The 25,482-nt window shown below is 42.3% G+C and overlaps 1 protein-coding gene across 3 annotated transcripts in view; it reads left to right on the plus strand.

Annotated features, from left to right (window-relative positions):
* TMTC1 (transmembrane O-mannosyltransferase targeting cadherins 1) overlaps positions 1-25,482 on the plus strand; it is a 146,840-nt gene that overhangs the window by 60,793 nt on the left and 60,565 nt on the right. For all 3 annotated transcript variants that reach the window (XM_069807624.1, XM_069807623.1, XM_069807625.1), the window contains 2 exons: positions 8,420-8,609; positions 21,297-21,418. In XM_069807624.1, the coding sequence (XP_069663725.1) occupies positions 8,420-8,609; positions 21,297-21,418 (312 nt within the window). The remainder of the gene's footprint in view (positions 1-8,419; positions 8,610-21,296; positions 21,419-25,482) is intronic.

Below are 25,482 nucleotides of genomic sequence, written 5' to 3' on the forward strand. Positions count from 1 at the left end.
AAAGTATTGAGTAATGAAGTCAGCTTTTTGTCAGCCCTTATGATGCTTGTAGTGTAAATTAGATGACTGAGGGTGTGAGATAGGTCTATGCATCCATGGTTGTATGGAGGAGGGGAACATATAGAAATTAAGGTGTATCGAATGAATTGAAGAGGAGGCAGGTTCAAAGCAAGCCAAGGAGGAGGCTTGCAACAGGTAGTTGGACTGGGGAGTTTCTTCCTGCAGGATGCTGTGGGTGTGCTGAAAGTTTATACAGGCTCCAAGAGAGATTTGCCAAGTTAAAAAAAGAAATCCAGGCTACTAAATATGCAGAAACCACATCCAATTGGGGACACCATGCTAGCTAGAAACTGGAAAAAAATATGTTCTTATATGCTTTGTTTGGCATTAATTTTTGGTCGCTGCTGGAGAGAGGATCCTGGTCTGGACAGACCTTTGGTGTGGCCCAGTTTGGCCTTTGAACATGACTGTATGTTCTGTGTAACCTGTCTCTAATCTTGGACAACACATGTATAAGTTAAAGTAGACAGATAATGATTTATTTAACCATTGGAAGACAAAATATGCTTAAATAGTGACAGTTTTTCAGTCTTTATTAAAAAAAAAAAAAAGATTGGTTCAGTATATTCACTAAATTACTGTCTTTAAAATTACAAGTGAATGGGGATGCAAATAAATCCTTTGGAAATCCAAATATGAATGCTTCAGTCCCTGCAAGGTACTGGATTTTTCTAATATTCCCAAATATCTTAAAACTTACAGTGACATAAATGAAAGCATTTGCATGTCTTTCAGTGTGTTGCTTGGCAAGGGTGATCTGAGAAGATGAAATCTGTCCATCATACCCTTTCTCAGCGGAGGCATAAATTAAGGTGTTGGGAATCTTGCTATTCGTAAGCCCTGCCATTACAGCCTGTCCCTACAGGCTGTTGTACGCTGCAGAAAGGACGTACCTTCTTCAGCGACCTACCTTAAAGAACACAGATTTCCAGTCATTGTGACTTGCCATCCCCAAATCTGCTGTGGGTAAGCTGTTGCAACAGAAGAAACCAATCCCAAATCTCTGTTAAAACATTCTTGCTTGTATTAGACGAAAGTTGAGGAAGAATGCAATTAGGTTTTGAGAGCTGCCCAGCTTTAGGTAAACAGTGTACTGAAGTGCAGTTCAAGTGTTAGCAGGGCGTTGAGTGGTGGGCTGTCATGCTTCAGACGTTTTGCACAATGTTTCTTTCTTCTGCCATTCTTGAGGGGAAAGAGGTAGGAGGCCTCTGGATAAACAGGTTATATTACTAACACCCTGGTAAGACAAGGGGAAAGTCCATTGTACAGCATGTCTCAAGGTGTGTGAAACAGATTAAATCCTACCAGGGATTTCAAACTAAGAAAGTGTGGTGGTTTTTTTTAAACTGTATATTTGGGAGTCAAGTTATATTAATTTCTGCTGGCATTTGCCTTGTGACCTCCCTTGGCTGATCACTCTGGGCATGAAGCAGGCTTATTTGTGGTGTTGCATTAAATAGTTAATGCATTTCAACTAAGACTGCCTTGAGATAACGTTGTCCTGTGGTTGAACCGCTCTCTCTGTGAGCTGGCTTTCTGTATTTCTTTGCTGTTTAAATCAGTTAAATGAGAATTCAGTGCCGCAGAAAGCTGGAGAAATGCTTATACATAAAAACTGGCACATACTCCTTTTTCGTAGAGATTTGTTTTCTGAGCAATGCATTTAATCATTCCAGTTGTAACTTCAAAGGGAATGAACTACTGAGAGGCACGCAGCAGACCTGTGCTGGAGAAGTGGGTCCCTGTGCCAGCCAGTTCTGCCAAGGCAATGGAAGTCAAGTGCAGCAAGTACTCTGGTATGGGATTTTCACTGATCTTAGGCTAGGAACTGGCGCTGAAATAGACCCCTGTGACATACCAGTTCTTAAGTAGCCAGGCTTGCACATGCTTCCCAAGTGGAAAAGTTCTGCCTGTTTTGTCAGTGCTTTCTATCGTGTGCCCAAAGGTGCTTAACTTCAGCACTACGTGTAGTCTCTGCAGGCACCCAGCATTCAGGGCTCACTTCTAGAGACAAAAGGGAGAACAACAGCATTGGTAAGAATTGCTGTCATGCCCACCTAGGGGCCAGATGGTCTACACATAAAGTGTAAAATGTATTCTTTTATTCCAAGGGGGCTGGGGGTCGGGGGAAGCCTATCTGGAAGACAGTGCTACAAAGCAAGGGCCATCCTAGCAGGTTCCCAGAGCCATGTGAAAGATTTCAGCATCTCCCTCAGTTGAGTTTTCTTGGTTTAATGAACAAACCCAGGCAGATAGTGCTGCTCTGGAAATCAGCTTGATAGGCGTTTTTAATGGGTCGTGGTGCTTGCTGCAGGCGCTGGTTAGGCAACAAGCCTTCCCTGCCAAAAGCCCACATATGGAGTGGAGGGGGTGCAGCCAAAGCAGAGGCCGTTGACTCCTATAGGCAAGGCATTTTGCTTTTCAAAATACTTCCACACAGGAGGGCTAGACCGTGGCCAGTCTCTGAGGCAAAGCAGTGTGCCCAGGACACACCTTTGGCTCCTGCCGGCATGGTGTGGGTAATGCTCTGGGGTACAATGGACCGTTTTTAGAAATGTTATCACAGCGGGTTTATGTGGTCTGGTTTTTAATTTCCTGAGGATCAGCCACCAGTATCTCAGCAGCCGTCTGGAGGACCCTCCATCCCCTGCCGCCTCCGTGAGCTTCTTCTGAAGCAGTTGCCCACTGGTGGCTGGGGCGTTTTGGCTGTGTTACTTCTGGAGCGTGCTGCTGTCAGTGGCGAGCTGAGGATCATGTTTGATCACGAGGCACGTCCTTGCCCACAGCACACGGGGGTTTGCAGAGGGAAAACAGTACGAGATCAATCCCAGGTTTTCCAGCATTGAGGCTCTGACAGCGGGCTTGGGTTTCACTGGAAATTCACAGGCTCTTTGAAAGTCTTTACTCTTCAAGAATTTGATATTTTTCAGATTCTTAGCCACAGAGTTGAAACAGCTGAGAGAGTGCTGTTCACCAGATCAAAGTTCTTCAGGCTGTGAAGCTACAGAGGACAACATAGTCTGCCTTTCCCCCTGTGCCCCTGGTGCACACAAACCCACCTTCCAGAGAGAAGTTATCTTGCTATTCATCAAGCTGCAGCTGTCCGTTTATCTGTATCTTTGTCTTTCCTACTCCTGTCCTCTACTGACTGGCAGCTCTTTTCCCCTAGATGCAAAAGTTTTGATGAAAGGGAATATGCAGGCACTTTTCCTAGTTATTTTCTGTCTAGCTGATACTCGAGTTTGGATGTTAAATTGGAATTAGTCTGTCTGTTGCTTGTTTGTGTAGTCTTACTCCACAATAGCTGAATGTGCTGGATAGACAGCGTGATTTTTCTTCTAAGGCTACGAAAAGAAAATCTTTAGGTTGACAATATACAGAGCAGGAAAATAAACTTATGTGGGAAGGTATGACTGGACTGGCCGTTCCCCAGGGGAAGCACAAATATATACAATTTTAAGACAATATCCTTCAATACCACCACCTGGTTATAATTGCAGCCACATGTGTCCTAGGAGGACATTATTGTGAGGCAGCTCATCAAACACACTTGGTTTTAGGGCTGTGTAGAGGATGAAGAGAGCCTTGAGCTGAAATCAGTTCAGCTGTTAATGCAAGTGAGCTCTTTTCCCTAATAAAAGAGCTCTTCTCACCCCTACAGTGAACTGAAACCTTCTCAAGTTCTTGGCAGTGTGGTCTTCTTTTCAGAAGAGCATTAATAAGGTCTGTGACTTCTGTAAAGGGCAATGACTATCTTCCTGCTTCTGTTTCAGATGCCTCCCTTCTTTGTACACCCCCTTCTTTTCCCAAATACCAGTTAAGTGCACTGTTACCACCTGTCTTCTAGATAGGTCCATTTTTTTCCCAACCAGGGGCATATTTTGCTTTTGCCTTGCTAAAATCCCCAGTGCAGGAAAGTCTTCCACTTGCAGGTGGATACCCTTCTGGGTCTTTGGGGGTAAGGTTGTTTGCCAGGAATGGGATGGGTTGTCCCAGTGGGTAGGTGGTAGGTTGCACCACTGTATGCACTTAGAAAGAATAGGGTCACTGGCCCCCACCTTTCCATGCAGCTTTGGTGGGGCACAGTCTGAGTCTTCTGAGCACTCGTGTAGCACAGTTTTAGGAAGAAATCTATAATCTCAGTCCCAGGGAGCTGGAGAAAAAAGCTTAAAATGCTGCAAATCAGAAAGCAAATTAAACTCCTCATAAATATCTATGACTCTCGTGGTTTTTTTTAGCTAGTCTCACAATCCTCGTGTGCTCTGACTGCCTGGGTTTGACAGAGCTGAGACTAGGGTTTTTCCAAGCTCGTTAGTCTCTATTACAGCACGGGGTAACAGACAATCCCTCAAGTATTTTTCTGTCGTATTGTTTATGGCTTTAAGTAGTACCCTTTACTTTCATTCTTGCAGCAGAAGCAATCAGTTCAGATAGTTGTTTTCTGCAACAGGTTCTAGGTATGAGTCATCCTGTATTTATCTCAAACAAAGCATGCAACAGTACATTTAAACTAAAAAATTTAAAACTAAACGAACTGGATTGCCATGACAACACCTGCTACCTACAGGAGGGTGTGTGTTTTTCTGAACCTGCCAGAGGTGCTGAGAAGTGAAAAGAAACACTTGATACTTGCTGAAATTCGGATTTCCATGTTCAATTTGGGAAAAAAAAAGGGGGGGGGGGGAGGAAGACTCTACTGTAATGCAAATGCTGTCACCCAGCCCGTGGGAAAACTGATTGCCAATTAAGAGGCAGATTCTTCCAATCACCTCACCTCTGTCTTGCCTGGGATTAACTGATAGAGCGTGAGATGTTACAGGCAGGGATTTTTCTCCCTTGGAATTCCAGCAGGCATGAACAGCAATATAGAGAAGATCATTAATTTAAAATGTAATTCACTGAGTCAACTAATTAAAAGAAAATACTTTTGTTGCCATTTGCAGGTAGGCCACTGAAATGTAATTAGCTCCTGGAATGATTCCATGAATCTTCAACTCTTTTCAAAATTTGCAAATTATTTCCTTGCATTTGGTGAGAGGGTTCTTCCAAAGTTTCTCCTGCATTTAGCTTTCTCCCTGGTTAGCCACACGGATGTAATGGAATATCATATACTTTCGAGAGCCATAAGTAAAAAGCAGCACTGAATTGTCAGTAACTATTATTAGCATCCTGTTATTTTTCTGTTCCTAGTACCTAGAATAGTGACAGTTTGTAGTGCTTTATTTTATACAGCCATCCATCGCATTCAAGGAGAGTTTACCAATGCTGAAAGCGTATCCAAACTTTTGCTTGGATCAGAGCTCGCTCAAGGCTTTCTCGCAGCTTACAAACACCTCCTAAAATCAGGCAGCACCCTCCTGCATCTTGCTTCCATGCCTGCTGATGGCACATGCATGTTCAATGAGGATGTTCAGGCTTGGTGACGAGAGACGTGGCCAAGGGTTCTCCAGTAGGGTGTCTGGAGAGGTGAACCAGTTGACCGTACAGAGATGGCAATGACTGTCACAAGCTTTAAAATAGTTTGCCACTCTTGGCAGAGCTTATTTAAGACATTATTGTTGTAATGTAATGGAACGATTGTCCATCTCCTCTGGGACTTACCTCTGGCAGCAAGTTGTGCACATGGCTCCCAAGGAAGACCAAAACCCCACAAGCACATGGAAGGAGAGACTTGTTTACAAACCTCTCCTGATCACTGCGTGTCCCGGAATGTGTCTTCTCATCTTCGACAGCAGTTTGTCCTGATCTTCCAGCAGAAATGCGTTAACGCACACTAATCTGGCTACCCTGAATTCCTCTTAAAATTTGTTAAACTGGCTCAATTTGTTATGGAAGCAAACTGTGTTTATCTAATCTGTGCTGCATAATGATTTATCGGCTCCTGCCTTATCAGTCAAGATGCAGAAAAGCAACTAGTCTGCCTTTAACTGCAGTGCTGCAGTTTGCAAAGATCCCAAATGTCATCTCATTCCTTCCTATCCAGCAGCCCAGTCTAAGTAAGTAGAGGAGGGTTTCTGGTGTGCGTTGTGGTTTGCCTACAAACCTCCATGAATATTGTAATGCTTGTTGAAAATATTAATATGCCAGGGCATAAAAGGACACTCCCTCCAAAAACTGGGCTCTCCTAAGGCATCAAGTGCAAAACTAACTCAACACTTCTGAAAATCCCGTCTAATATACGCACTTGTAACAATGTTGTATGCCATTAAATTATTCAGATTGACATAAATGGAGATGCTTTTTCTTTTAAAAGTAAAGCTGGAAATGGATATCAGTTTGGCTTTTAAGTTGCCCTAAGTAAATGCTGGCAACCTTTTCTGAGCTGAGATTGTATTGAGGCTGATATAGAAGTCTGTTTTGTATTGTGGCTGAGCAGAGGTGGGGCCAGGCCACACATAACATCACGAGCGAGCGCCTTGGCATGATAAGCTCCACCAGATTTTGCATTGCTGTGTTTCTCTGTAATGTGGGAGATTACCAGAAAAGATTGCCCTGGTGACTAGAAAAGACGTATTTGTTTCTTTAGAAATACTGAACAATCAAAGTTGTAAGAAGAGTTTGAGTAAAATTAGATTATGTTTCTGAGGGATGCTTTCTTAAATAGAAACTGGCTTTTTAATCACTGCCTCTGTTAAAAGAGAAGATGGATTTTCTCTCACTTTTCCCCTTGTTTACCACCTCAGGGTGGGGAAGGGGAAGAAAATGGGGGGATTGAAGAGAAATGTACCAAATGGCTGAAAACCTTCAATATGTGGGAATATTCCATTTTCCATCAGAATTGGGAGCTTAGAAAGATTTGCGGGGAAATGAGAATGTGCCTTTTCCACTGTTTACAGTGAAACATTATTCCAGCTCTGTAAGCCTCCCTGGTTTTGAGTTGCTGTGTTGCTGGAGACGTTTGTTTTTTTGGATGAGAAGAGAAACTGATATCCTAACTGTTTGTGGTTATTTAAAAATGTTTTCACAAAAATCTAGGCTTGTTTCATCCCTGTGTCTTGGCCCAACCCTGTCTGGGAACTTCCATCCTGCCTGCCTGGAGTCACATTTAGCTTCAGTGACTTACCCCTTCTGCCACAAATATTATATAATGTTGTAAGTGCTGTTCTAAGGGGCTGCGTTTTGACCCCAAAGAGGCATGTTTGTAAGTGGTGAGTGAAACAATCCTCTGTCTACACAGCTTGACATCTCTTGGGCATCCTTTGTTATCATTTTAATAAACCTGCTAAGGTACCATGGCAACTGGGTGTGATAACAACAGCCAAAGCAGGCTCAGATGGAAGAAACCCTATGCAGGATATAATATAATTTCACTTCTGTTTGAGTATTTGCCATCTTTGGTGCTGTGTACAATGTGGATTTTTCTACTTGCAAACCAAGGAAGGGTTTGTCTGTTCTAAGGCTGTCGCAATTTTGCTTCCTTGACTTCATGATGGCTGGAATAATCTCCAGCCTCTTGCATACAAAAGTACTTGAACTTTTGCAAATGTGATTTGAGGGGGATGCACTTTTGTGCAAGTAGCTGCCAAGCAGCAAAAGCCTGGGGAGGACAGGGGATGTTTGTTTGATTTTATTTTTTTCTTGTTTTCTTTTTATTTTTTCTTGTTTTCTTTAGCCCAGTTGCACACATGCTGTTCTTGTTCAGTCTTCTGAGGGCATCATGTTCCCCATTTCCATTCCCCATTAATTTCCTCTCTATTGAGAATACCAATTAATGAAGATTACAACCATGTGAAGGGCTCCCTACTTCTCCATCACTTCTGTGGCACATCTCATGCAAGCTGTCCCCAGCCCTAATAAGCTGTGATGGGATCAGCCAAGAATCACCCTGTGCCTCCTTTCCTCTGTATTTTCTCTCTGTGCTGAGGCGCAAAGAGAAAAGACAGAGAGGTCTGACTTTAATTGCTCAATGTTGTACACATAGGAGAAATCCTAAATTGTTAAGTTAAACCCAGCTAGAGGGATGTTTTGTATTGCAGGGGTGATGCAGTGAACTGTGTAACAGTTCAGTATATGTATGTACCTGCTTAGTTATTATTCATTTATTGTTGAAGCTGGTAGAAAGTCACTTCAGAAATCTAACATTCACATAGGAGATGAAGATCTGTTAGTTTTCCAACGGCTGATGCATAGAAACCATGTAAATATTATTGATCTTATGTTATTCTTTAAATGACCTGTTGAAGTGTGCCTTACCTATGCTAGCATCTCTTCATTGACAGAGAGCTATGGTAGTGCCTGTGTGTACAGAGGTTTGGTTATTTTTTCCCTCCTCTCATATAGTATGTGGTAGCTGCCAAAGCAAAAAGTTTCATGTGTGGGCAGTCATTCCATGTATTACATTACCCGATTTCTTTTGCAGGTTTCTAACTTATTCCTATCTTCTGGCCTTCAATGCGTGGCTTCTGCTGGCACCGATCACCCTGTGCTATGACTGGCAGGTCGGCAGCATCCCTTTGATCGAGTCTGTCTGGGATGCGAGGAACTTAGCCACAGTGTTCCTGGTGCTGGTGATGACATTACTCAGCCTACACTGCATAGCTGCGTTCAAGGTAACACCAAAAGACACGCAATACAACGTTTTGTTTAAAATCTTTGTTTCCTAACCTTCAGATGAAATGGGCAGTAAGCGCAAGTTTTTCTCTCAAATGCATTGGATTGAAGTGAAAAAACATACCGCTACATAACTAATGCAGGCAAGCTTAACAGATGAAAATGTCCCTCTAGTTGAATGTCTCAGTCTCTGATTGGTCTGATTTGAGGGCAAAACCTGGCCTGGAGTCCTGCATTCAATTACTGTTAATGATCCAAACCCCACTGAAGTTGTTAAGCATCTCTGCTTCTCTCATAGTCATTAGGATTTTGTCACTTGCTTCAAACAGGACTGGGAACTGTCATCTGCAGAGCCATTTGAAAATGAAATAAATTTTTGTATTCTTACCTTTGCTGTGCTTCTAAAACCTAAATGTTGGATACATCTTGATGAGAAGATTTTCCATCAGTCAAGTAATGGAATGTGGGAAATCTGAAATTATCTGGAAATTGTTATTTAGCATAAATAGTATAGTTGGTAAGCCATGCTTCACAATTCAGCGTTTCAGATCCACCATTAATCATATTGCAGAAATGACAGCGAGGTTGTACTAGACTTGTCAGAGATCAGATATGCGCTTACATGGAAAGGGTTTTTTTGTGGATCATAGGGAGTTAAAAGCTATTCCTCCTTCAGTTGTGTTGTGCAACCTTCTTTAGGAAAGGTGTCGGTAATCATTTTTGAAATAGTACAAAAGTTTCTGTTCCTTAAACATAGGTATCACTGAAAAGCATAGTAGGGGAGTGACAGGTTTTTAATACCTATGTTATGCTAAAACGTACAGGTCATGTACACGCTTCAGTCTACCCTGGCAGTCTTCCCTGCGCTCCTGACAAGAGACAGAAGATGAAGCAGACTGCAGAGTCATTAATTTAGATTATACATTGACAGATGCTGTATGGGAAATAGGGGAAAATACCCTATTAGGTATTCACTAGTTCTACCTGCAGGTTGTACATCATCTTGTATTCCTCCTCATTTCATTACTCACTGCTAGAGATATTCAGAAGTGTTTGTATTAGACCTAATCCTGTTCCCAGGGAAGTTAATGATAAAATTCTCATTAGCCCAGTACTGAACACTTCTGAAACATCTTATCCCATGTTCTTTGAAGTTTCAGTTGCTTTTTGTTTCTTTTCCTGTTGTCAGAATTGGTTCTATGTGTAAGATTAACGTTGTTGGTTTGCTGGGAGAAAAAATCTGTCAGGATTATCCAAAGACATTTTGTGTTATTTTATTTTGGGTGAAACGATAATCCAGAAGGATTCCTTTGGGTAAGTGAATTGTTTGTCTTCTGTCAAACTGCAAAACAAAATATTTCAAAGCACTTTGTGCATTAAATGTCTAGATTTTATCATATTTTTATTCCTTCTGGTTTTTTTTATTCTTAAGGGCAAAACAATTCAGTCTGGATTTATGAATACAACTGATTGGAAACTGCAGCTTCTAATTTTTTTGTGAGAATAAGTTCACTGCTTTGCTCTTAACCACTGTTAGTGTTGTGTTAAGCAACATGATTTTCACTCTCCAGGCATTTACTTACTGGATGCTTTGAAATTTGTCTTGTAGATTCCTTTGTGTTTATCCTTGAAAATCCCAAACACAGACTAAATTAGGTCTAAAGTGATCTGCTGTTGTGTCTAACCCAAGTAAAACCAGAACCATCACCTATTCTTGACAAAGTGCTCTAACCAGTCTCTGCTCACAGCCTCCCAGCAAACCCACTGGGAGCATGGAACTGGTAATGGTTCCTGGGGTCAACATGCTTCCCCCAGCCCTACGTATAATTAGAGGTAGCTGAAATATTCTGCATTTTGGGAAATTCTAAATTTCTGAAGCTATTTTCTATTTTATTTTTAACGACTCTCATAACCCAATTGTGATACTGGCATTAACTGGTATGAAGATGATTGTGTTGTGCCGAGTAGTATGAATTATTGAGGAAAGCAAACAGTAGGAAGAGGCACATTTCCTGGAACTAAATTATCCCATTTGGCTTTGGACACTCTCAGGAATGTCTTCTACAGCGAGGAGAGGGAAGTTCAGGACACGTGAACTGCAGGCACAATTCATTTTATTAGGCTCTTAAGAAAGCTTATTTCCAAATGCAACAGCAGTGGCCTTTTGTACAACATTGCTCCCCCCAAGAAGGACCATCCTTCAGTCAAGCCCCAGACGGGCTATTTCTCAGTATTTTGCAGCTTGTAGGCAGCATGAGACACATCGGTTATTTTTCACATTTCATAAAGCGTAAGACGTTCTGCTTTCTTTTTGAAGCAAACACACAAAACTGTCTTAGCAGCCATTTTTCTCTCCTTTTTTTCATTGCAAAGTCTAACCTGGAAGCAATAGCTTGCAATTTTCTGAGGAATAGTTTTAGAATGAACAGACATGCAGTTTGTGTGCCTTTTGTTTGAGTGTGTAGGTGTGCAGGGGTCAGAGAGGACAAAACCTCATATTCATTCTCATTGGCACTAATACTTTCCTTTCTGTGGCATGGAGAATGGAAATGCTAGAAATTATTTTGGCAGAAGTGAAGACATTTGTGCAGTGAACATTGAACTGATTTTCAGTGGCAAAAGGCGATGCGCATGCATCCACAAAACAGGCTCACAGGAGACTCACAGAATATATTACATGGACTGTAATCAGAGAATGCACGTATTGGATTTCTGCCTTTGTTGCCATTGAATTTTAAACAGGGCTAATTTGTTGTTGACGTTTGTGATTAGGGTAATAACCCTGTTGGCATGTATGTGTAGTGCTGATAAAGGACATCTAAGGCATGAAGCTTTCTTGTTCCGTTTCATTTTGTGAACATTGTTATACCTCAGAAGGGGAAGAAACAGTGCTTTGCTTGGAACATGTCTGTTACTAGATGGGTTTTTTTATGCTGAAAACTGAGATGCAGTTTTATGAAAACTGCATGAAAATTTTGAGATGAAAATTTTATGCAGAAACAGAGAAGGCAGGTCTCCAGTTCATTATTGTTTGGAGAGAGAAGCCTTCCTCCTCATGCACTTTTGCTGTTGTCCTCCTTACATAATGAGGAAGTCACTTGAAAAATTGTTTTATTAATTCCTTGTATATAACTTTCATTTCCTGGGTCATTTCGTGTGCATAGTGCTAATGGCTGTTGCTTATCAGCCAAAGAGCTCCCCGTGAGCAGCTCCCCAAGAAGGATTTGTTGCTCTGCGCGGAGTTTAGCTGCACAGCCATGCTTGTCTCTCACTGCAGCCATCTCTATCACAAGTGACAATTAACGTCCGTCTTCAGGAGGCCTGGTGGGAGCAAAGAAAAGGCCTGCTCCTTGGCACATCTCCCACCGTGGGAGCAAAGGACCTTGCTGTCATCTCTGGCCAAGATTTTTTCATAGTGACTAATGTGGCAAAGTTGCAGTCCATCGTTGAGTCCAAGCAGCTCTTTGAAACCTTTTGAAACTTGATTTTTCACCACACGGGTGCCCAGCATGCTCTGCAAATTGGTGTCTCTTGAGCCGTTCTAGCCAAGGCACCAGGAATCACTGGTGAGTCTCGAAATCCTCAGGTTCCGCTCAGCTCTTTGCGGTGAACTTCCTCACCCAGGCTGGTTGGGCTTTGAGTAGTATGCCGGGGATGTGGCAAAGGCTGGGGATGCTATTGCAAATGCTGCTTCATTAGCGGTGCGATTAAAATGCAGCTTGTCCTGTAGTTGTAGCTGTGAAGGTATGTACAGAGCACATTATGGGTCACATTTCACTTTCTGTGTGGTACCTGATGTATGGAAGGCTGATAGTGGGAAAACTCATGTGTGTGCAATGGGGTAATTCAGAGCAAGGTGGCTTGGAAAACTAATTTGAAACAGTAGCTTTTGTACCTGACTGGTCTGGGGAATTTATTGGACCTCATACTGCTTGGCCCTTGTCTTGCATTTATGCTCATGACCAATGCTATGGAGGTACCTTATGGTGGTTCACAGCACCTTCTACTTGTTCAGCAGGAGCATGTAATGATGTGCAACAGTTTGCTCATGTCTGAGGACGCAGTCCTACTTACGTTTCACATCAATTGGAAAAAAAACCCAAACATCTCTAGGATATATCTTTTCAAAGAATATGCTTTGCTGCTGTGTGAGATATGGCTACATATGGTACAGGAAATTGTGATGATTTTCAGGTTATATTCATTACATGCAACTGAGATATATATTGTTATACTGTTCTTTCATATGCTACAGTTGGTTGTTTTTTTACTTCAAGTCTAATTTTAAGGTACTGCTGCCCCTACATTTCTCTGCGTACTGCTTCTTAGCCAAGACAAGGCATTTTATACCAAATTATTATGACTTTAATTTGTGCTGTAATTGGCATCATATTGCCATTTATGCGGTGGTTTATACGTATGAATATCATCTAAGCATATTCCTCAGTCACTTGCAGACTAAATTTTTAGCTGACAATGTTTAGTACCATCAAGGAGAGGAACGCATTTGTGTCTTCTCTTTGTATGCATGTTTCTGTTGGTTTTGCTAGCACTCATTATGTGTATTCTGTCATGCTATTTACTTTACCCTGCACTCCTGAGACCTTTGCCTCGTTTCCCAGGTTTGGCATTTCATTAATAAATCACAGCTTATGGACCCTTCTGGGGAACAATTGGCTTTTATAATATTCTACAGTAGTATCAGCACAGTTAGAAAGTATGCCTAGCAAAATTCATATGCCACAACACTTCCAGAACAATACCTGCTTCAAAGGCACGGCAAGGTGAATAAGGCTATTTATCTGACGAGCTGGAAACCACAGTCATTTTCATAAAAGGTCCATTTAAAATAAATCCTGCTTTCATTTTCCTGAGGGCCCACTTGAATTCCTTCCACATAGAGAGAAGGTCAGGACTGATGTTCTTAATCCTTAGCAGCGAGGTTTTTCTATGCTGCTTCTGTTGTTAATGTTTGCTGCGGGGAGAGAGTAATAAGCCAGAAAGACTCTGTTTAGTGAAAGCTGAAGGAAGGGGGGAGCCCCTTGCAGGCGCCCTGCATGCCTCACCGGCTGCGCTTCTGCTCTGTCGATGCTGCAAGTGGATCAGCTGCGGGTCCCTGGTGGGGCTGGAAGAAACACGAAAGCCTTCCCAGGGTGCTTGCGGTGCCAGCTGACGGACTCGAATGGAAGAAGAAACCTTCCTCAGTCTGTATGCAATTGCCATTCTGAATTAAAGAAGCAAACAACAAAACAGCTTTTGCATCAGATCTTTTTTTCTTGGTAGATGTTTGAAATAACATGTTTGGAGTGTGGTGCTCTGAGTAAATACAACCATAGCTGAAGTAGTTCTGATTTGGCTCACCATGAAGATACTCAGCAACTCACCAAATGGGCTCTTAACTCCTGCAGGAGTTTGTCACACTAGGTAGGTCATTTTCATAGCGGCAGGTAGTTCTGCCATTTTCAGCGTATTAACACTGAATTACTGTATTTTCAAAGATACTCTTTTTGTTTCTACCATTTTCTTCTGATTTGAGTTAATATTTCAAGGCCCACTCAGAGCTGAAAGGTTTTGGAGTGGCACAAAGTAGCGGTGAGTAGGAGAGGGTAGGTGGAATGAGGACCAAGAAATTTACAGCTGGGGGAGATAATGATGTTCATTGTGGCTACTTGGTCTTAGTTAAGCATTAGGGTGCCAAACTATTGTGTGATTTTTGTTAGGATTCTCTTGTTCTGTGTTACCTCTTAAGAGCAAACTCAGCATGAACAGAGTTGCTTTTCCAAAGATCATGCTTTTATGTACTGTAAGCACTGTGCATGTGTTTAGATTTTACCTTTTTTTTTCTTTTGTTTTTTTTTTTTTTCCCCCCCCACATAGTGAAGCAGCCTGCAGTCATAGAATGAAAGAGGGAAAAACAACCACAAGGTCAAAAGCGTTATTCTAATTCCTGGAGCAATTTGTTGACTTTCCTATTTCCTGTTGGAATGTTCCACTTCTCTTTCAAAGATGTGTGTGCTCCTGCATCCTGCTTAAATTGGCTTGTCAAGTGGAATTAGAGGTTGCAGAGATTAAGGATTGGGAAAATGAGCTTATATCTTCAGGGAATTTTAGAAACCTGTGTAAGAAAGACCATAAACACACAGCTGAATGGATGGATAGCTGAGGTCTACAGGGAAAAAGAAAGTAGTAGATATCAAAATTTTACTTTAAGATACTAAAATAAAAAGTGAAATATCAGTAGAATATACTTCTGTGCCCTGCTGTGCATTATGGGATTGGGAAAGGACTACTTCTGCTTTTATTCCATAATTGAAAGCCTGATTTCCAGAGCTGTTGAGCATCCACAGTTCCCATTGATGTAAATAAAGTTTTTTAGGCACTTTCAGCATTTCTGAAAAATAGGCTGTTTTACCTAGTGGTACAGACCAGGACTTGCTTCCTTTTGGAAATGGAAAGCGAATGATCTCGTTAGGGTGGTCTGAGATACGCGCCAAGGATTTCTCTTCAGATAATCCTGGGGTTTGATTCAGTTTCTGACTGGTGTATGTTTGCCTGTACACCAGTTCCTGAATAGGTGCTGCTGCTGGTGAACTGAAAAGTAGTTTTTGTTGTTGCCAAATGCTTGAAATAGGATTAACATGTCATGTAGTTAATAAGCAGTCATCAGTGATGGTCAAAATAGCATTGGAAATCTCCATGGCTTTGGACTATCTGTGAAGTAAAAGATTTGCTTAATTCTAGTCAGTAGTAACTGTGGGTGATTTTGTCAGAACTAGATGATCACCAAGGAAAACAGAGTTATTTTAGGAAGACAGTGAGTTGCTAAGCCTGGCATTCAAGCAGCTGGCGCTACTGAAGATGCTGGTTGTTTTTTGTTGTTGTGGGGGTTTTTTTGTTGTTTTCTTTTTTAAATTTTTATGAGATGAAAGAATAAAACTCCTGAGAAATTGCAGAGATTACAGAATTTGTGGTTCTTTTTGCAGGACCAAGCTGATTAAGCCAGGTGTCTGAGCCGGATTTGAAGTTGAGGAGTTACCTTTTCCTTACCAAATGTTTGAGTTTTTCAGACCATCTGTTGACACCTGATATTTGGCACCATTTGCTTGGAAGCGGTGGCACAGGCAGCAGAGTGAAACAGCCACAGCTCCACAGTGCCCTCCTGTTTGGCCATAGAAGACAAAGATGTGCGTGTCCCATCCTGATTTCTGCTAGTGACCTAAAGGACACCATGCTGATGGTACACGGAGCATGGTACAGCTCTGCCATAACTTGTCTGTGCCTGTACCAGCGAAGTGGGACTTGGGAGCACCCAGTGCTTCCTTCTGCGAGCTTTACATCAACAGATTTTTTTTCCTGCGAAGGAATGAATCCCTAGGGTTGATTCCCAATGAGGTTAAGTTTGCTTTTTATCACCATATGCGTGAATTCAGAGTGAATTTGACATGCTCCTCCACCCTCCCTTTTATCTTTAATACCATGTATGTGGAAAGTGCAGGAGTAGATGTTTGCAGATCCTGCCCTCTTGCCAGGTGAGATGCTGCCAGTGGTTTGGTGCAGGCCAGTGAGGAGTCACGTTGCTGAGCTGCTTGTGGCTTCACAAGTGACTGGTACAACAGGAATACATGAATTAAGTTTCTGTGCACTCTGCACTAAGGGTTTGCACAAATGGATGTTAGGAATAAACTGAAGAAGTATAATCCTCTGTCGGTGGTCTACAGACAGGCATGTAGCTTCTTTGAATCTCTGTGTCTCTTTTGATGGGTAGTGTGCTTACCTGCTAGGCCTGCAAGCATTTGAAAATATGTAATAGTAATCATTGCTTTTATACAGCCATGCACTACCAACTTTCTTGGATACCAGCTTTTCTGCTCTTGCAGTCAGATGTTTCAAGCATAACATCTCACTGGCTGCAATGGACCATCCAGAGCTCACTGGCAGAGGGTGATTTACGCTTCTGGTAGGAAGGAAGTCTTTGCTCCATGGAGCTGTTGGTTCTAAATGGTGGAGAGGTGACACTTGCCTCGTTCTCAAAATAAAATGTTAGAGGAAGACATTAAACCTGTTTGATTGCCACCTTCCCATCAAATGGGCAAGCGTGTATAAACACCTTCGGAAACATTCCAAGTAGAACAGAACGGAATTAGCTTGGACTTGTTTGCCCAGCTGCTGTCTTCCATGACAGCAACTTTGTCCAGCTGGGAGGATGGTTGTCCTCACGGCTCCACTTTCCACCACCTCAGCCCTTGGAGGTGCCGGGGGATGTGAATGTAAGTCCTGCCATTGCAGTGTGAGACTTAATGGATCTGGCACCTTAGTGATGCTTTCTCAATGGGAAAACCAGGGAATTTACAGTGGGCTTATGCAAGTCCATAGTTTATGACCGATGCGTCAAAGTAATCTGTGTACCTCCTGCGCTCGCGGTTTGTGGGCTCTGGCTTGTAGAAGATGTGATTTAGCAGTAGTCAGCAAATATTTATTTATGGCTTGGGATTCTGTCTTATATGTAATACAGGAAGATCTCTTTCAGTTGAAAACTCAAGACTTTTGTCCTTTTTCCCCAAATTGCCAAGGAAGCAATTTTTTGAGACTTACTGCTGCATTGATGGTTTTTGGCCTTGGAGTGATTCTTTGCTATTTTGTTTGAGAGAGTGTGTCAATTTTTTGCCTTGCCTTTGGGAGAAGAAGTGATGTTCTTTAGTTCTTTGATAAGTCTATGAAAAGTAGCAGGTTAAAAAAATTCTTCTTTATTGGTTTTTGGTTTTGTTTGTTGGTTTGTTTTGGTTTAGATATTTTGGTTTTTTTATAATATAATGAAGGCCTAATTGTAATTAGAGGTAGATGTGAATTTGAAACCCCCCACCAAACTATCTGCTATAAGGAATGCTAGTTTGATTTGAAGTCGGCTTGTCTGTAACAAAAGGAATCATTCTAAGGTTAATTCAAAGGTGCTTCACCCCCCAACTCCCGCTCTAGAGACCTCTGTGACAGATAGGAAGATAAGTTTTATAGTTCCAAAAGAAAGCACTATGTCTTTAAGAGGAAAGGAGATGTCTCTCTGTAAAATGAATGAAGTGATCTATAATTTCCAGTCCTAGCTTTTTTATTTTAAGGTAAAATTCCCTACTATTCTTTAAAGCTTTTACTACTGCTCCAGGCACCAGGAAGATGCTGGTTCTGCCACCTTCTTAGCTCAGCTATCTCCTAAGTGGGCTCATATGACCAGGGTAGTTAAGCCAAATAAATGATTCCAATATTCCCCCCACCAAAAAGTGTAACAAGCTACAGTTTTTTTTTTTTATTTCAAGAACATGTGGAGGGCATCTCCTATGGCTTGTGTTGGATGGGAGATCTCGCTGCCCTCTGTTCCCGCAGCTCTACAGTACTAGTCCCTGACATTCTTGCACCATTCTGTCCTGCTTGCCTACTCATTTACAAATCTATTGGCCCCTCCAGGGGAAGGGGGAATAAAAGGTGAATCTGCTAAGTAAATTTTGATAGGGAAAAAGATAAAGGAGAATATGGTGTCTTACAAGACTTGTGTCGTTAGCTTTTAGCTGTCTACGGTTACCACCTGTGGTACACACAATCCTTTCAACACATCGTGGTTGTGTTTCTGTCCTTTTTTCTGTTTTCTCTGAGCTGCCTATGTGATCAGATGTTAGCCCTTGCTGGGAAGGCAGGGACAGATAGCTCTGCTGTGCCTCCAGCCCTCACAAGGCTGGGATGGAAGAACGTGAAGTTCTCGGGTCAGGGCAAAGGCCGGTTTTGCTCAGTATCTCATCGGTCAGTAGAAACTATTTAGGGAAGTGAGAAATAAGATCTGGCTGTGAATAGGGTAACTATTTCCTTCAGTATAAATTCCGAACCACAGGCAACCAGTGATTTTGGAATTGCTTGTGCCAGAGGCCGCATCTCTCGTTAATGGCCACAGATGAGTTTCAGATGACCAGCAACCCCACCTGCTCTTCCTGCCCAGGGGCTCTCCCCAGGCTCTTCTCCTGGGCAGGACCCAGCTGCAGGGCCAAGGTGTTCCATACACGAAGTGCCTGTACAAATTTTGGAAAAGTTAATGGCTGGGTGGAGGAGAGAAACCCAAAGTGAGCTCTGGAGTGACCGCAGCACAAGCTCTGCAGTTTGACCCGCCGGCTTGCAGGCAGGACCACGCGTAGCACAAAATCAGCCAAAGCCTGGCCTTCAAGGGACCAGCTCTTCAGAAAAGCCTCTGCCTGAACCAAATGCTTTAAAAAGGGCTCTGCCGACTGCCAGATGTTTCTTGTTTCAGAAATAAGTAGCGCTATGGAGGGCTCTGCTGCTCCGTGAGTGCTGGGCTCCTGTCTCTGAGCCCTGCCCAAGGGACTGAGCTGGCAGCCCTTGATGGCATTAGTCTAGAGCTGTGACTTGTTGTGGAGGGAGAAAGGGTGCACAATACCATTTTCTCCTTCAGCCGAGCTAATTCCCACATTTTCCTCTTTCCCATTTGATGTACAGGTTTTATTTGTCTTTCTCCAGCATTCGGTTTCCTTTGCTTATCTGCAGCGCTGCAGCCTTGAATAACACCGTGTCCTTCCTACAGATGTTAACTAGAGGTTGCTTTCCCAATTATTGATTTAATGAACAACAACTGGAGAAATATTTAATAGCTGGTTCATTTGAAAGCAAGAGCATATCTTAGGAATAGAGAACATTTTATGCATTAGCAGTGCACTGCCTTTGGCCCAACATAGCTTCTTGTGCCTGCGGGTCTTTGTTGTTAAACCCCTGGGATGGAGTGGTGGCAACAAATGGGCACCATAATTAGGCCAGACAAGGTGGGAAGGGAGGAGAGTAACAAATGGCAGGAAAGCAAGGGGGTATATGTCCAGAGCTGAGTGGGAGGCAAATTGGAGTTGAGCTAGGACTGATAATTTGCATTCAGAGTTGAGAAATCATTTTTAATCCTTTTTTTTTTCTATTCAATTTTCTATTGTAATTACAAGCCAAAATGAGCATTACTGGGCACCTCTGCTCATCAGCTTTATGGATTGGTGTCAGCTTCAGCTCTGGGAATAATATATTTTAGGTGCTGTTGTGACTGCAAGAAGGCACTAGTAACTGTGAGTCCAAGACACTGAAAAAGTGGATAATAGAAGCATGTAACTGTGGTGCTGTTTAAGGCAGATATTGATAAAGAAATGTGGAGATGTGAATTCTGCTCCCCTCTCTGCCTTGTGTTTCCTCTTTGAGCCAGGGGAAGCCAGTGCACTTTTTTGTGTTCCTGTGGTTCAGCTCCTCTAAAGTGACATCAGAGCCTCCTGACGTGTACCCTTGCATTTGGTACCCATAGAAGATGTTCATTGTCTTTCCCACAGAATAGGATGAATATATTTTAATACTGGAACTTCAGAATTTCAGCCATTGACTAGGCCAGTGGTAACTGGTGTTGCAGTCCGTAGCTGTGCAAAAGCAAGACAGGTTGTACTGCTTGGCCCCACATCATTGATCGGGCTCTGTTCCTCTATTCAAAAATCTTGTTCAACGTTTCTAAATTTAGATCCCTCCAATAAAGAAAAGTCAATTTGCTCTCCAGAGCTGAGAAATTGCCCCCGACAATTAGAAAGTGCTACAACCATTAAGTGATTCTGATTGCATCTGTTTCCAAGCGTGACAAAGCTTCTCCCAATGGCTGCAGAAGGGCACTGCAGCGGCTGATGAGGCAGCAGTATCGCAGGGCAGGAAAGCACCGATGTCCGCCTGGGTGATTTAACAGACCTGATGCTACACTTCTGTTAGCCTGATGTCATTCTTTGAGATCATCAACAGAAAGCACGAGCTGATTCACCCTCTTGGGGTGGAGCTAAATCTGAAACTCAACTTGCCCGAGGAGGCTTGGGTCTCCCAGCGGCTGCTGCTGCTGACGACATCCCGAGATGCTCGTGTCGACATCCCGAGATGCTCGTGTCGGCCGCGCAGATCACGGTTGCTTTGAATTGCATGTGGCAATTCCATTTCTCCTCAAAGAGCGAGCCAACATTGAAGTGAGCTCGAGTGAAGGGCGTTAACTGAGCTCAAGTGAAAGACATTAATTTTAACATATAGCATGTCTCAAATTTCCAACTCTGTATGGGTATGGAGACCTCATGTGCAAAAGTATCATTTCAAGTTTAGATATTGTCTCAAAAGGGATAATATAACTGCATTAATGTGCCATTTGGGGCTAGTTTTCTTTACACAAAATGTGACTGATTGAACAGCTTTTTCTGAGTTATAAACATTTAGGATTGAACACAGCACTCTGTGTGTATGTGATATGCGTTTGTGTATTTACATACAGCCACACTTTGGTAGACATGCTAATGTATACAGTCACACTGTTCTATACTTGCGTATTACCAATATGGGATATATTTTTAAGTACTACCTATGCCATCTCAAGAGAGCTGCATACGATAGAGCTGACCTTGGGAAAGATACCAAGGGTAATAATACACACTGTGGTTAGTGTTTTCTGGGCGTATCAGAAGCACAAACAGCGCATAAATATGGAAGAACAGTGTCTTGGAATGATTTCTTTTAAATGCAAAACATATCAAACATTAATCTAAGTTGCTTCTTTTATGAATAAGAGTCTCAAAAGGAAAGGGGAAAGTTAGTAGTGAATTAAATTGGAATTTTTTAGTTGATATTTGTTTAATTTTGTGTTATTGCAGAAACTGGAACACAAAGAAGTTTTGGTTGGCTTGTTGTTCCTGGTTTTCCCATTCATCCCAGCCAGCAACCTCTTCTTCAGGGTGGGATTTGTGGTGGCAGAGCGAGTCCTTTACATGCCGAGGTAACTATTGCAATTGAATTCCTTTCTAATGAGACCACCATACCATTTTCTAAAAGCAGGCATAATCGCTTCTTCCCATTTACAATACTTCAAACATTTTATTGCTAGTCAGTGTGTTCTCTGCCTTTGAGTTTTGGCGTGATAGCATGAGAGATTTTATAGTTGGTTGAGAGCAGATTGCTTGGCAGGAGCAAAGCTACCCAAAATCATTCCTTTTTTTTTTTTAACACAGATTTTTTGGTGTGCTTGAAACAGCTCAATACAGAGATGAGGCGTTGTTTCTTGAGAATTGTCCTCTCAAGACTCTTTTTCTTGGTAGCATTATCAGCTTAAATTGTCCAATGTCTTTACCTTAAGGACAGCATCTGAAAAGTTAACCTGTCATATTTTTATTGTCGTATTGCTCAGCTTTCCCACCACATTAGGTGGTCAGTAAAAACAAAGGTGACTATTGCTGTCTTAAAAGGCTGCTGGCTTCAGTTGTGGAATATGCGCATGACCTCCTGCCTGTAAGCTATTGACTGCATACACATCTAAGAGTGGAGGATTTGCAGCTGTTGAAGAGGATGAAGAAAATTCAGCCACTTCTCCATCCCTCAGCCTCTGCCCTGGGATTTCCCTCAGCTTCCAGCCTCTAACAATTGTCACTTCAGTCTGGGTGCTTCTGATTGCGTTTACTCAAGGACAACTTTGAGGTGTTACTTTTGACATCTTCACAGTATCCAGACCAGAGGCAGCAGTGGCAGTCAGAGGACATTCATCCAAGATGCACCAGACCGTTGCCCATTTCACAGAATCACAGGATGGTTGAGGTTGGAAAGGATCTCTGGCGGTCAGCTGGTCCAAACCCCCTGCTCAAGCAGGGCTACCTACAACCAGTTGCCTGGGACCATGTACAGACAGCTCTTGAGTATCTCCAAGGAGGGAGACTCCACAGCCTCTCTGGGCAACCTGTGCCGGTGCAGTTTGTTCCAGCCATGAGCATAAATGGTTGTTCTTGGATGCTGCAAGTCAGCCCAGTTCTACCCTCGGATGCAGAGGGTCGAGCATCTGTTATCTCTAATGGGAGCTGCCATTGTGGAGCTATTGGCAAAGCACAAGTCCTCAGTTGCACTCTGGGTTACTTTGTGATAACTGAAACAGTAGTTTTATTCCACAGAATGTTTAAATTCTATTCCTTAGAAAACGTGGATGCAAAAATCCTAAGAAAACGCTTATTGGTGGGCTTTTGCAAAGCTGTATGCGTATTCTGATGGTCATTTGTATAAGCACTGTCACAAAAGGGCTGCTCATTGGTGTAAAACTCAGGCTGTGTCTGAGCTGTTGCATTTATTACAAGCTTCTCGCGCAGTTAGGCTACATCTCTGTTCTTGGCTATATACTGACTTGCTTTTTTGGTCAAATCCTGCTGACTTTATTCACATCACTAGCCCTGGTTTTGTTTGCTGAGAGTATACCTGAAAATATAGAAAGTTGTCCCTCGGAGTTATTTTGCAAACGATACCCTCAACTAATGGATCTTGCATCATTTCAAATTAACTTGGAAGTCAGATTGCTTTAAATTCATGTAACAGAAAATGAGGAAACACATGAAAGCACAAAGCTATTAAGGAAACAGTCAGCTGAACACAGGGCTGTGTTGAGTGGTTGCATTTCTGAATCTCAAAAGAACAACTGCAGAAAATACTTCAGCCGTCAGCAGTTCCTCATCCTCCAGATGAGACTGCTGATCTAATGAGAGGAGGGGCAATGAAGAAGAAAAAAGAATATGTTTGCACAGAGAAAATTAATCAGCGTTAACATGTGTGCATATAGTTTGTATAATGCTTTTCATCTCCCTGAGGGCTTTGCAAGTATATGACCTACAAAGTAGGTAATTGATAGTTGCTGCTTTCTTTTAGGCAGGAAGACTGAGGCAGAAGGGTTAAATGATTTCTCTGGAGTAAGTCTGTCTCGGAATCCCTGGATCTAATACTTCGCTCAGATCACTCATGTCCTGCTTTGCAATATTTGGTTTTTGCTCTTACCCCAGGCTGTCAGGCAGCTGGCATGAAAAGAGAAGGCAAACCCTGGCAATTTGCGGGAGAGGTGGGCACCTTCCAGCCAGAGGATCTGGAGAGAGCTGAGCTCTTGGCTCCGAGTTACCAAGAAACAAGCTCTCTTACATCCTCCGGGTACAGAATGACATGAGTGGTGAGGGGGACTCCTGCGAACATTCATGACTGTGGCAGAACAAAAATAACGTGTAGGGGGTTTTGTTGTTTTTTTCTTTTCCCTTGGGAGCGTGGCAGTTTAATAACGATGGCTTTAGGAAGGGCTCGCGTGCTTTATTTAGAGCAGCCTTTAGCAGTTTTCTTGTGTTATGTCTTGAAAAGGGCTTTTCCTATCCTTCACCATTCCTTCTCTAAAACTCAGTTAGCGAGGCAGAGGTTGTCGTTCAGCTTTATTTAGACAGAAGTCCTCAATCAGATGGAGAGAACTTGGTGATCTATGGTTTTGGGCTTATGCTGGAAAGGTGCTTTTCTATCTCTGTTTCAAGTAATAGACTTTTATTCATGTTTATGGATGTGACAGTTGTGTATGTGTGTCACAGCCTGAAGTCCTAATTCAGCGTTGCTCAGTAGTTACCTGGACAAAATGTCAAGCATTTTCTTTTCAATAAAAGTTAAGTAAGGACCCAAGGATTTATGTAAAAGGTGTTGTAAATAGAAAGGAACAAGGAATAAACCTTTTGCTGGATGTCTAATTATATGGCTGGGCCTTGCCTTCTGGGGACTGATGGGCATTTGGAATAATTCCTCTTCTGTCTGCAGCCATGCCTCGTGGGAGAGGGATATAAGATACGTCAAAATGGTTGAATGTTTTCTTTAATTGGCTTTAGCAAAACAGAAGTATTTGGAGCAAATATATCTTGTATTTAGCTTTCATTTGAGGGTTACAAGCATTTATTTGTTTAAATCACTAATTTTTAATAATAGTATTACTTTAGCCTGAAAAATTTCATAGGAAATCAATTTATTGTCTTTCAACTTTTAATTTTAATTTTGTTGGTTTCTAATCCTTAGGGGGGAAACTTGTTTTCAGGAGTGCTAGGGGTGTGAAATACATATCTTGGGAGTGGTGGACAGACTACAACTCTATAGGCCACAGTTTTCCAAAGAGGCATCATAATAAATAGCTGGATCAGTGAAAGACTTAAATCACTGCGGGTTTTTCCCTCTTCAAAATGTGGATCTAATTATGCTTACTGCGTATTTGCTGATGCTGTCAGAACACCACAGACAGCCTAATTGTTTGAAAATCCAGAACGACTATGTGCATCCAGTTATTCTGAGCTGTGAGCAATTTATCTGTACTTAAACAGGAGCACTAGCTCTTCCTTTGTGTTGCCCTTCATCATGCAGAAACTGGAGAGGCAATGCAAACTCTTGGACCATCCAGGAGCTGCCTGCCCTACTGACATGCCAGCAGAGCTGGGGTTGCTCTCACCTCAGGGGATCGGACCTTTCCTACCAGAACAATTTCTACGTTTTCCTCATCTTTCATTGCTACCCTGATAGCAGTGGCTCTTGGCTGGGCTGCTGTATTGTAGCTGGTCAACTTATGCTGTTTTCACAACCTCATATGAACCAATAAATCAACCAAAACATTGCTACATGGCTTATTTCCAATTTGCTGAAAGCAATAGGCAGTCCAGTGGTACCTGCACCATTTTTATGTCAACTCATTCCTGGTGGATATTGCAATGAGTGAGTTGCAGAGCACACAGTTACTCTTTCCCAGCACAGTTGCGGTCTTTTTTTTTTTTTTTTTTTTTTTTTAACCAGCGCCTCACTATATCAAGAGTTGCAGCCCTGATTGTCAATACTAGAAGATGAGATCACTGCTATATACAAGATGGCATTTGCTTCAGCATCTATCTCAAAATCTGCAAAAGAGCCAGTACCGAGGAAAAAGTGTGCTTGTATTTTTCAGGAACTTAACACGTCATGTTAAAGCTTTCCCTGTGCCATAGCAAAGCAGGGACTATATGAATTTTTGCCTTTGCATAGAGCATGTTTTTG

This window comes from Haliaeetus albicilla, chromosome 19 (assembly GCF_947461875.1).
Source record: "Haliaeetus albicilla chromosome 19, bHalAlb1.1, whole genome shotgun sequence".
NCBI lineage: Eukaryota > Metazoa > Chordata > Aves > Accipitriformes > Accipitridae > Haliaeetus > Haliaeetus albicilla.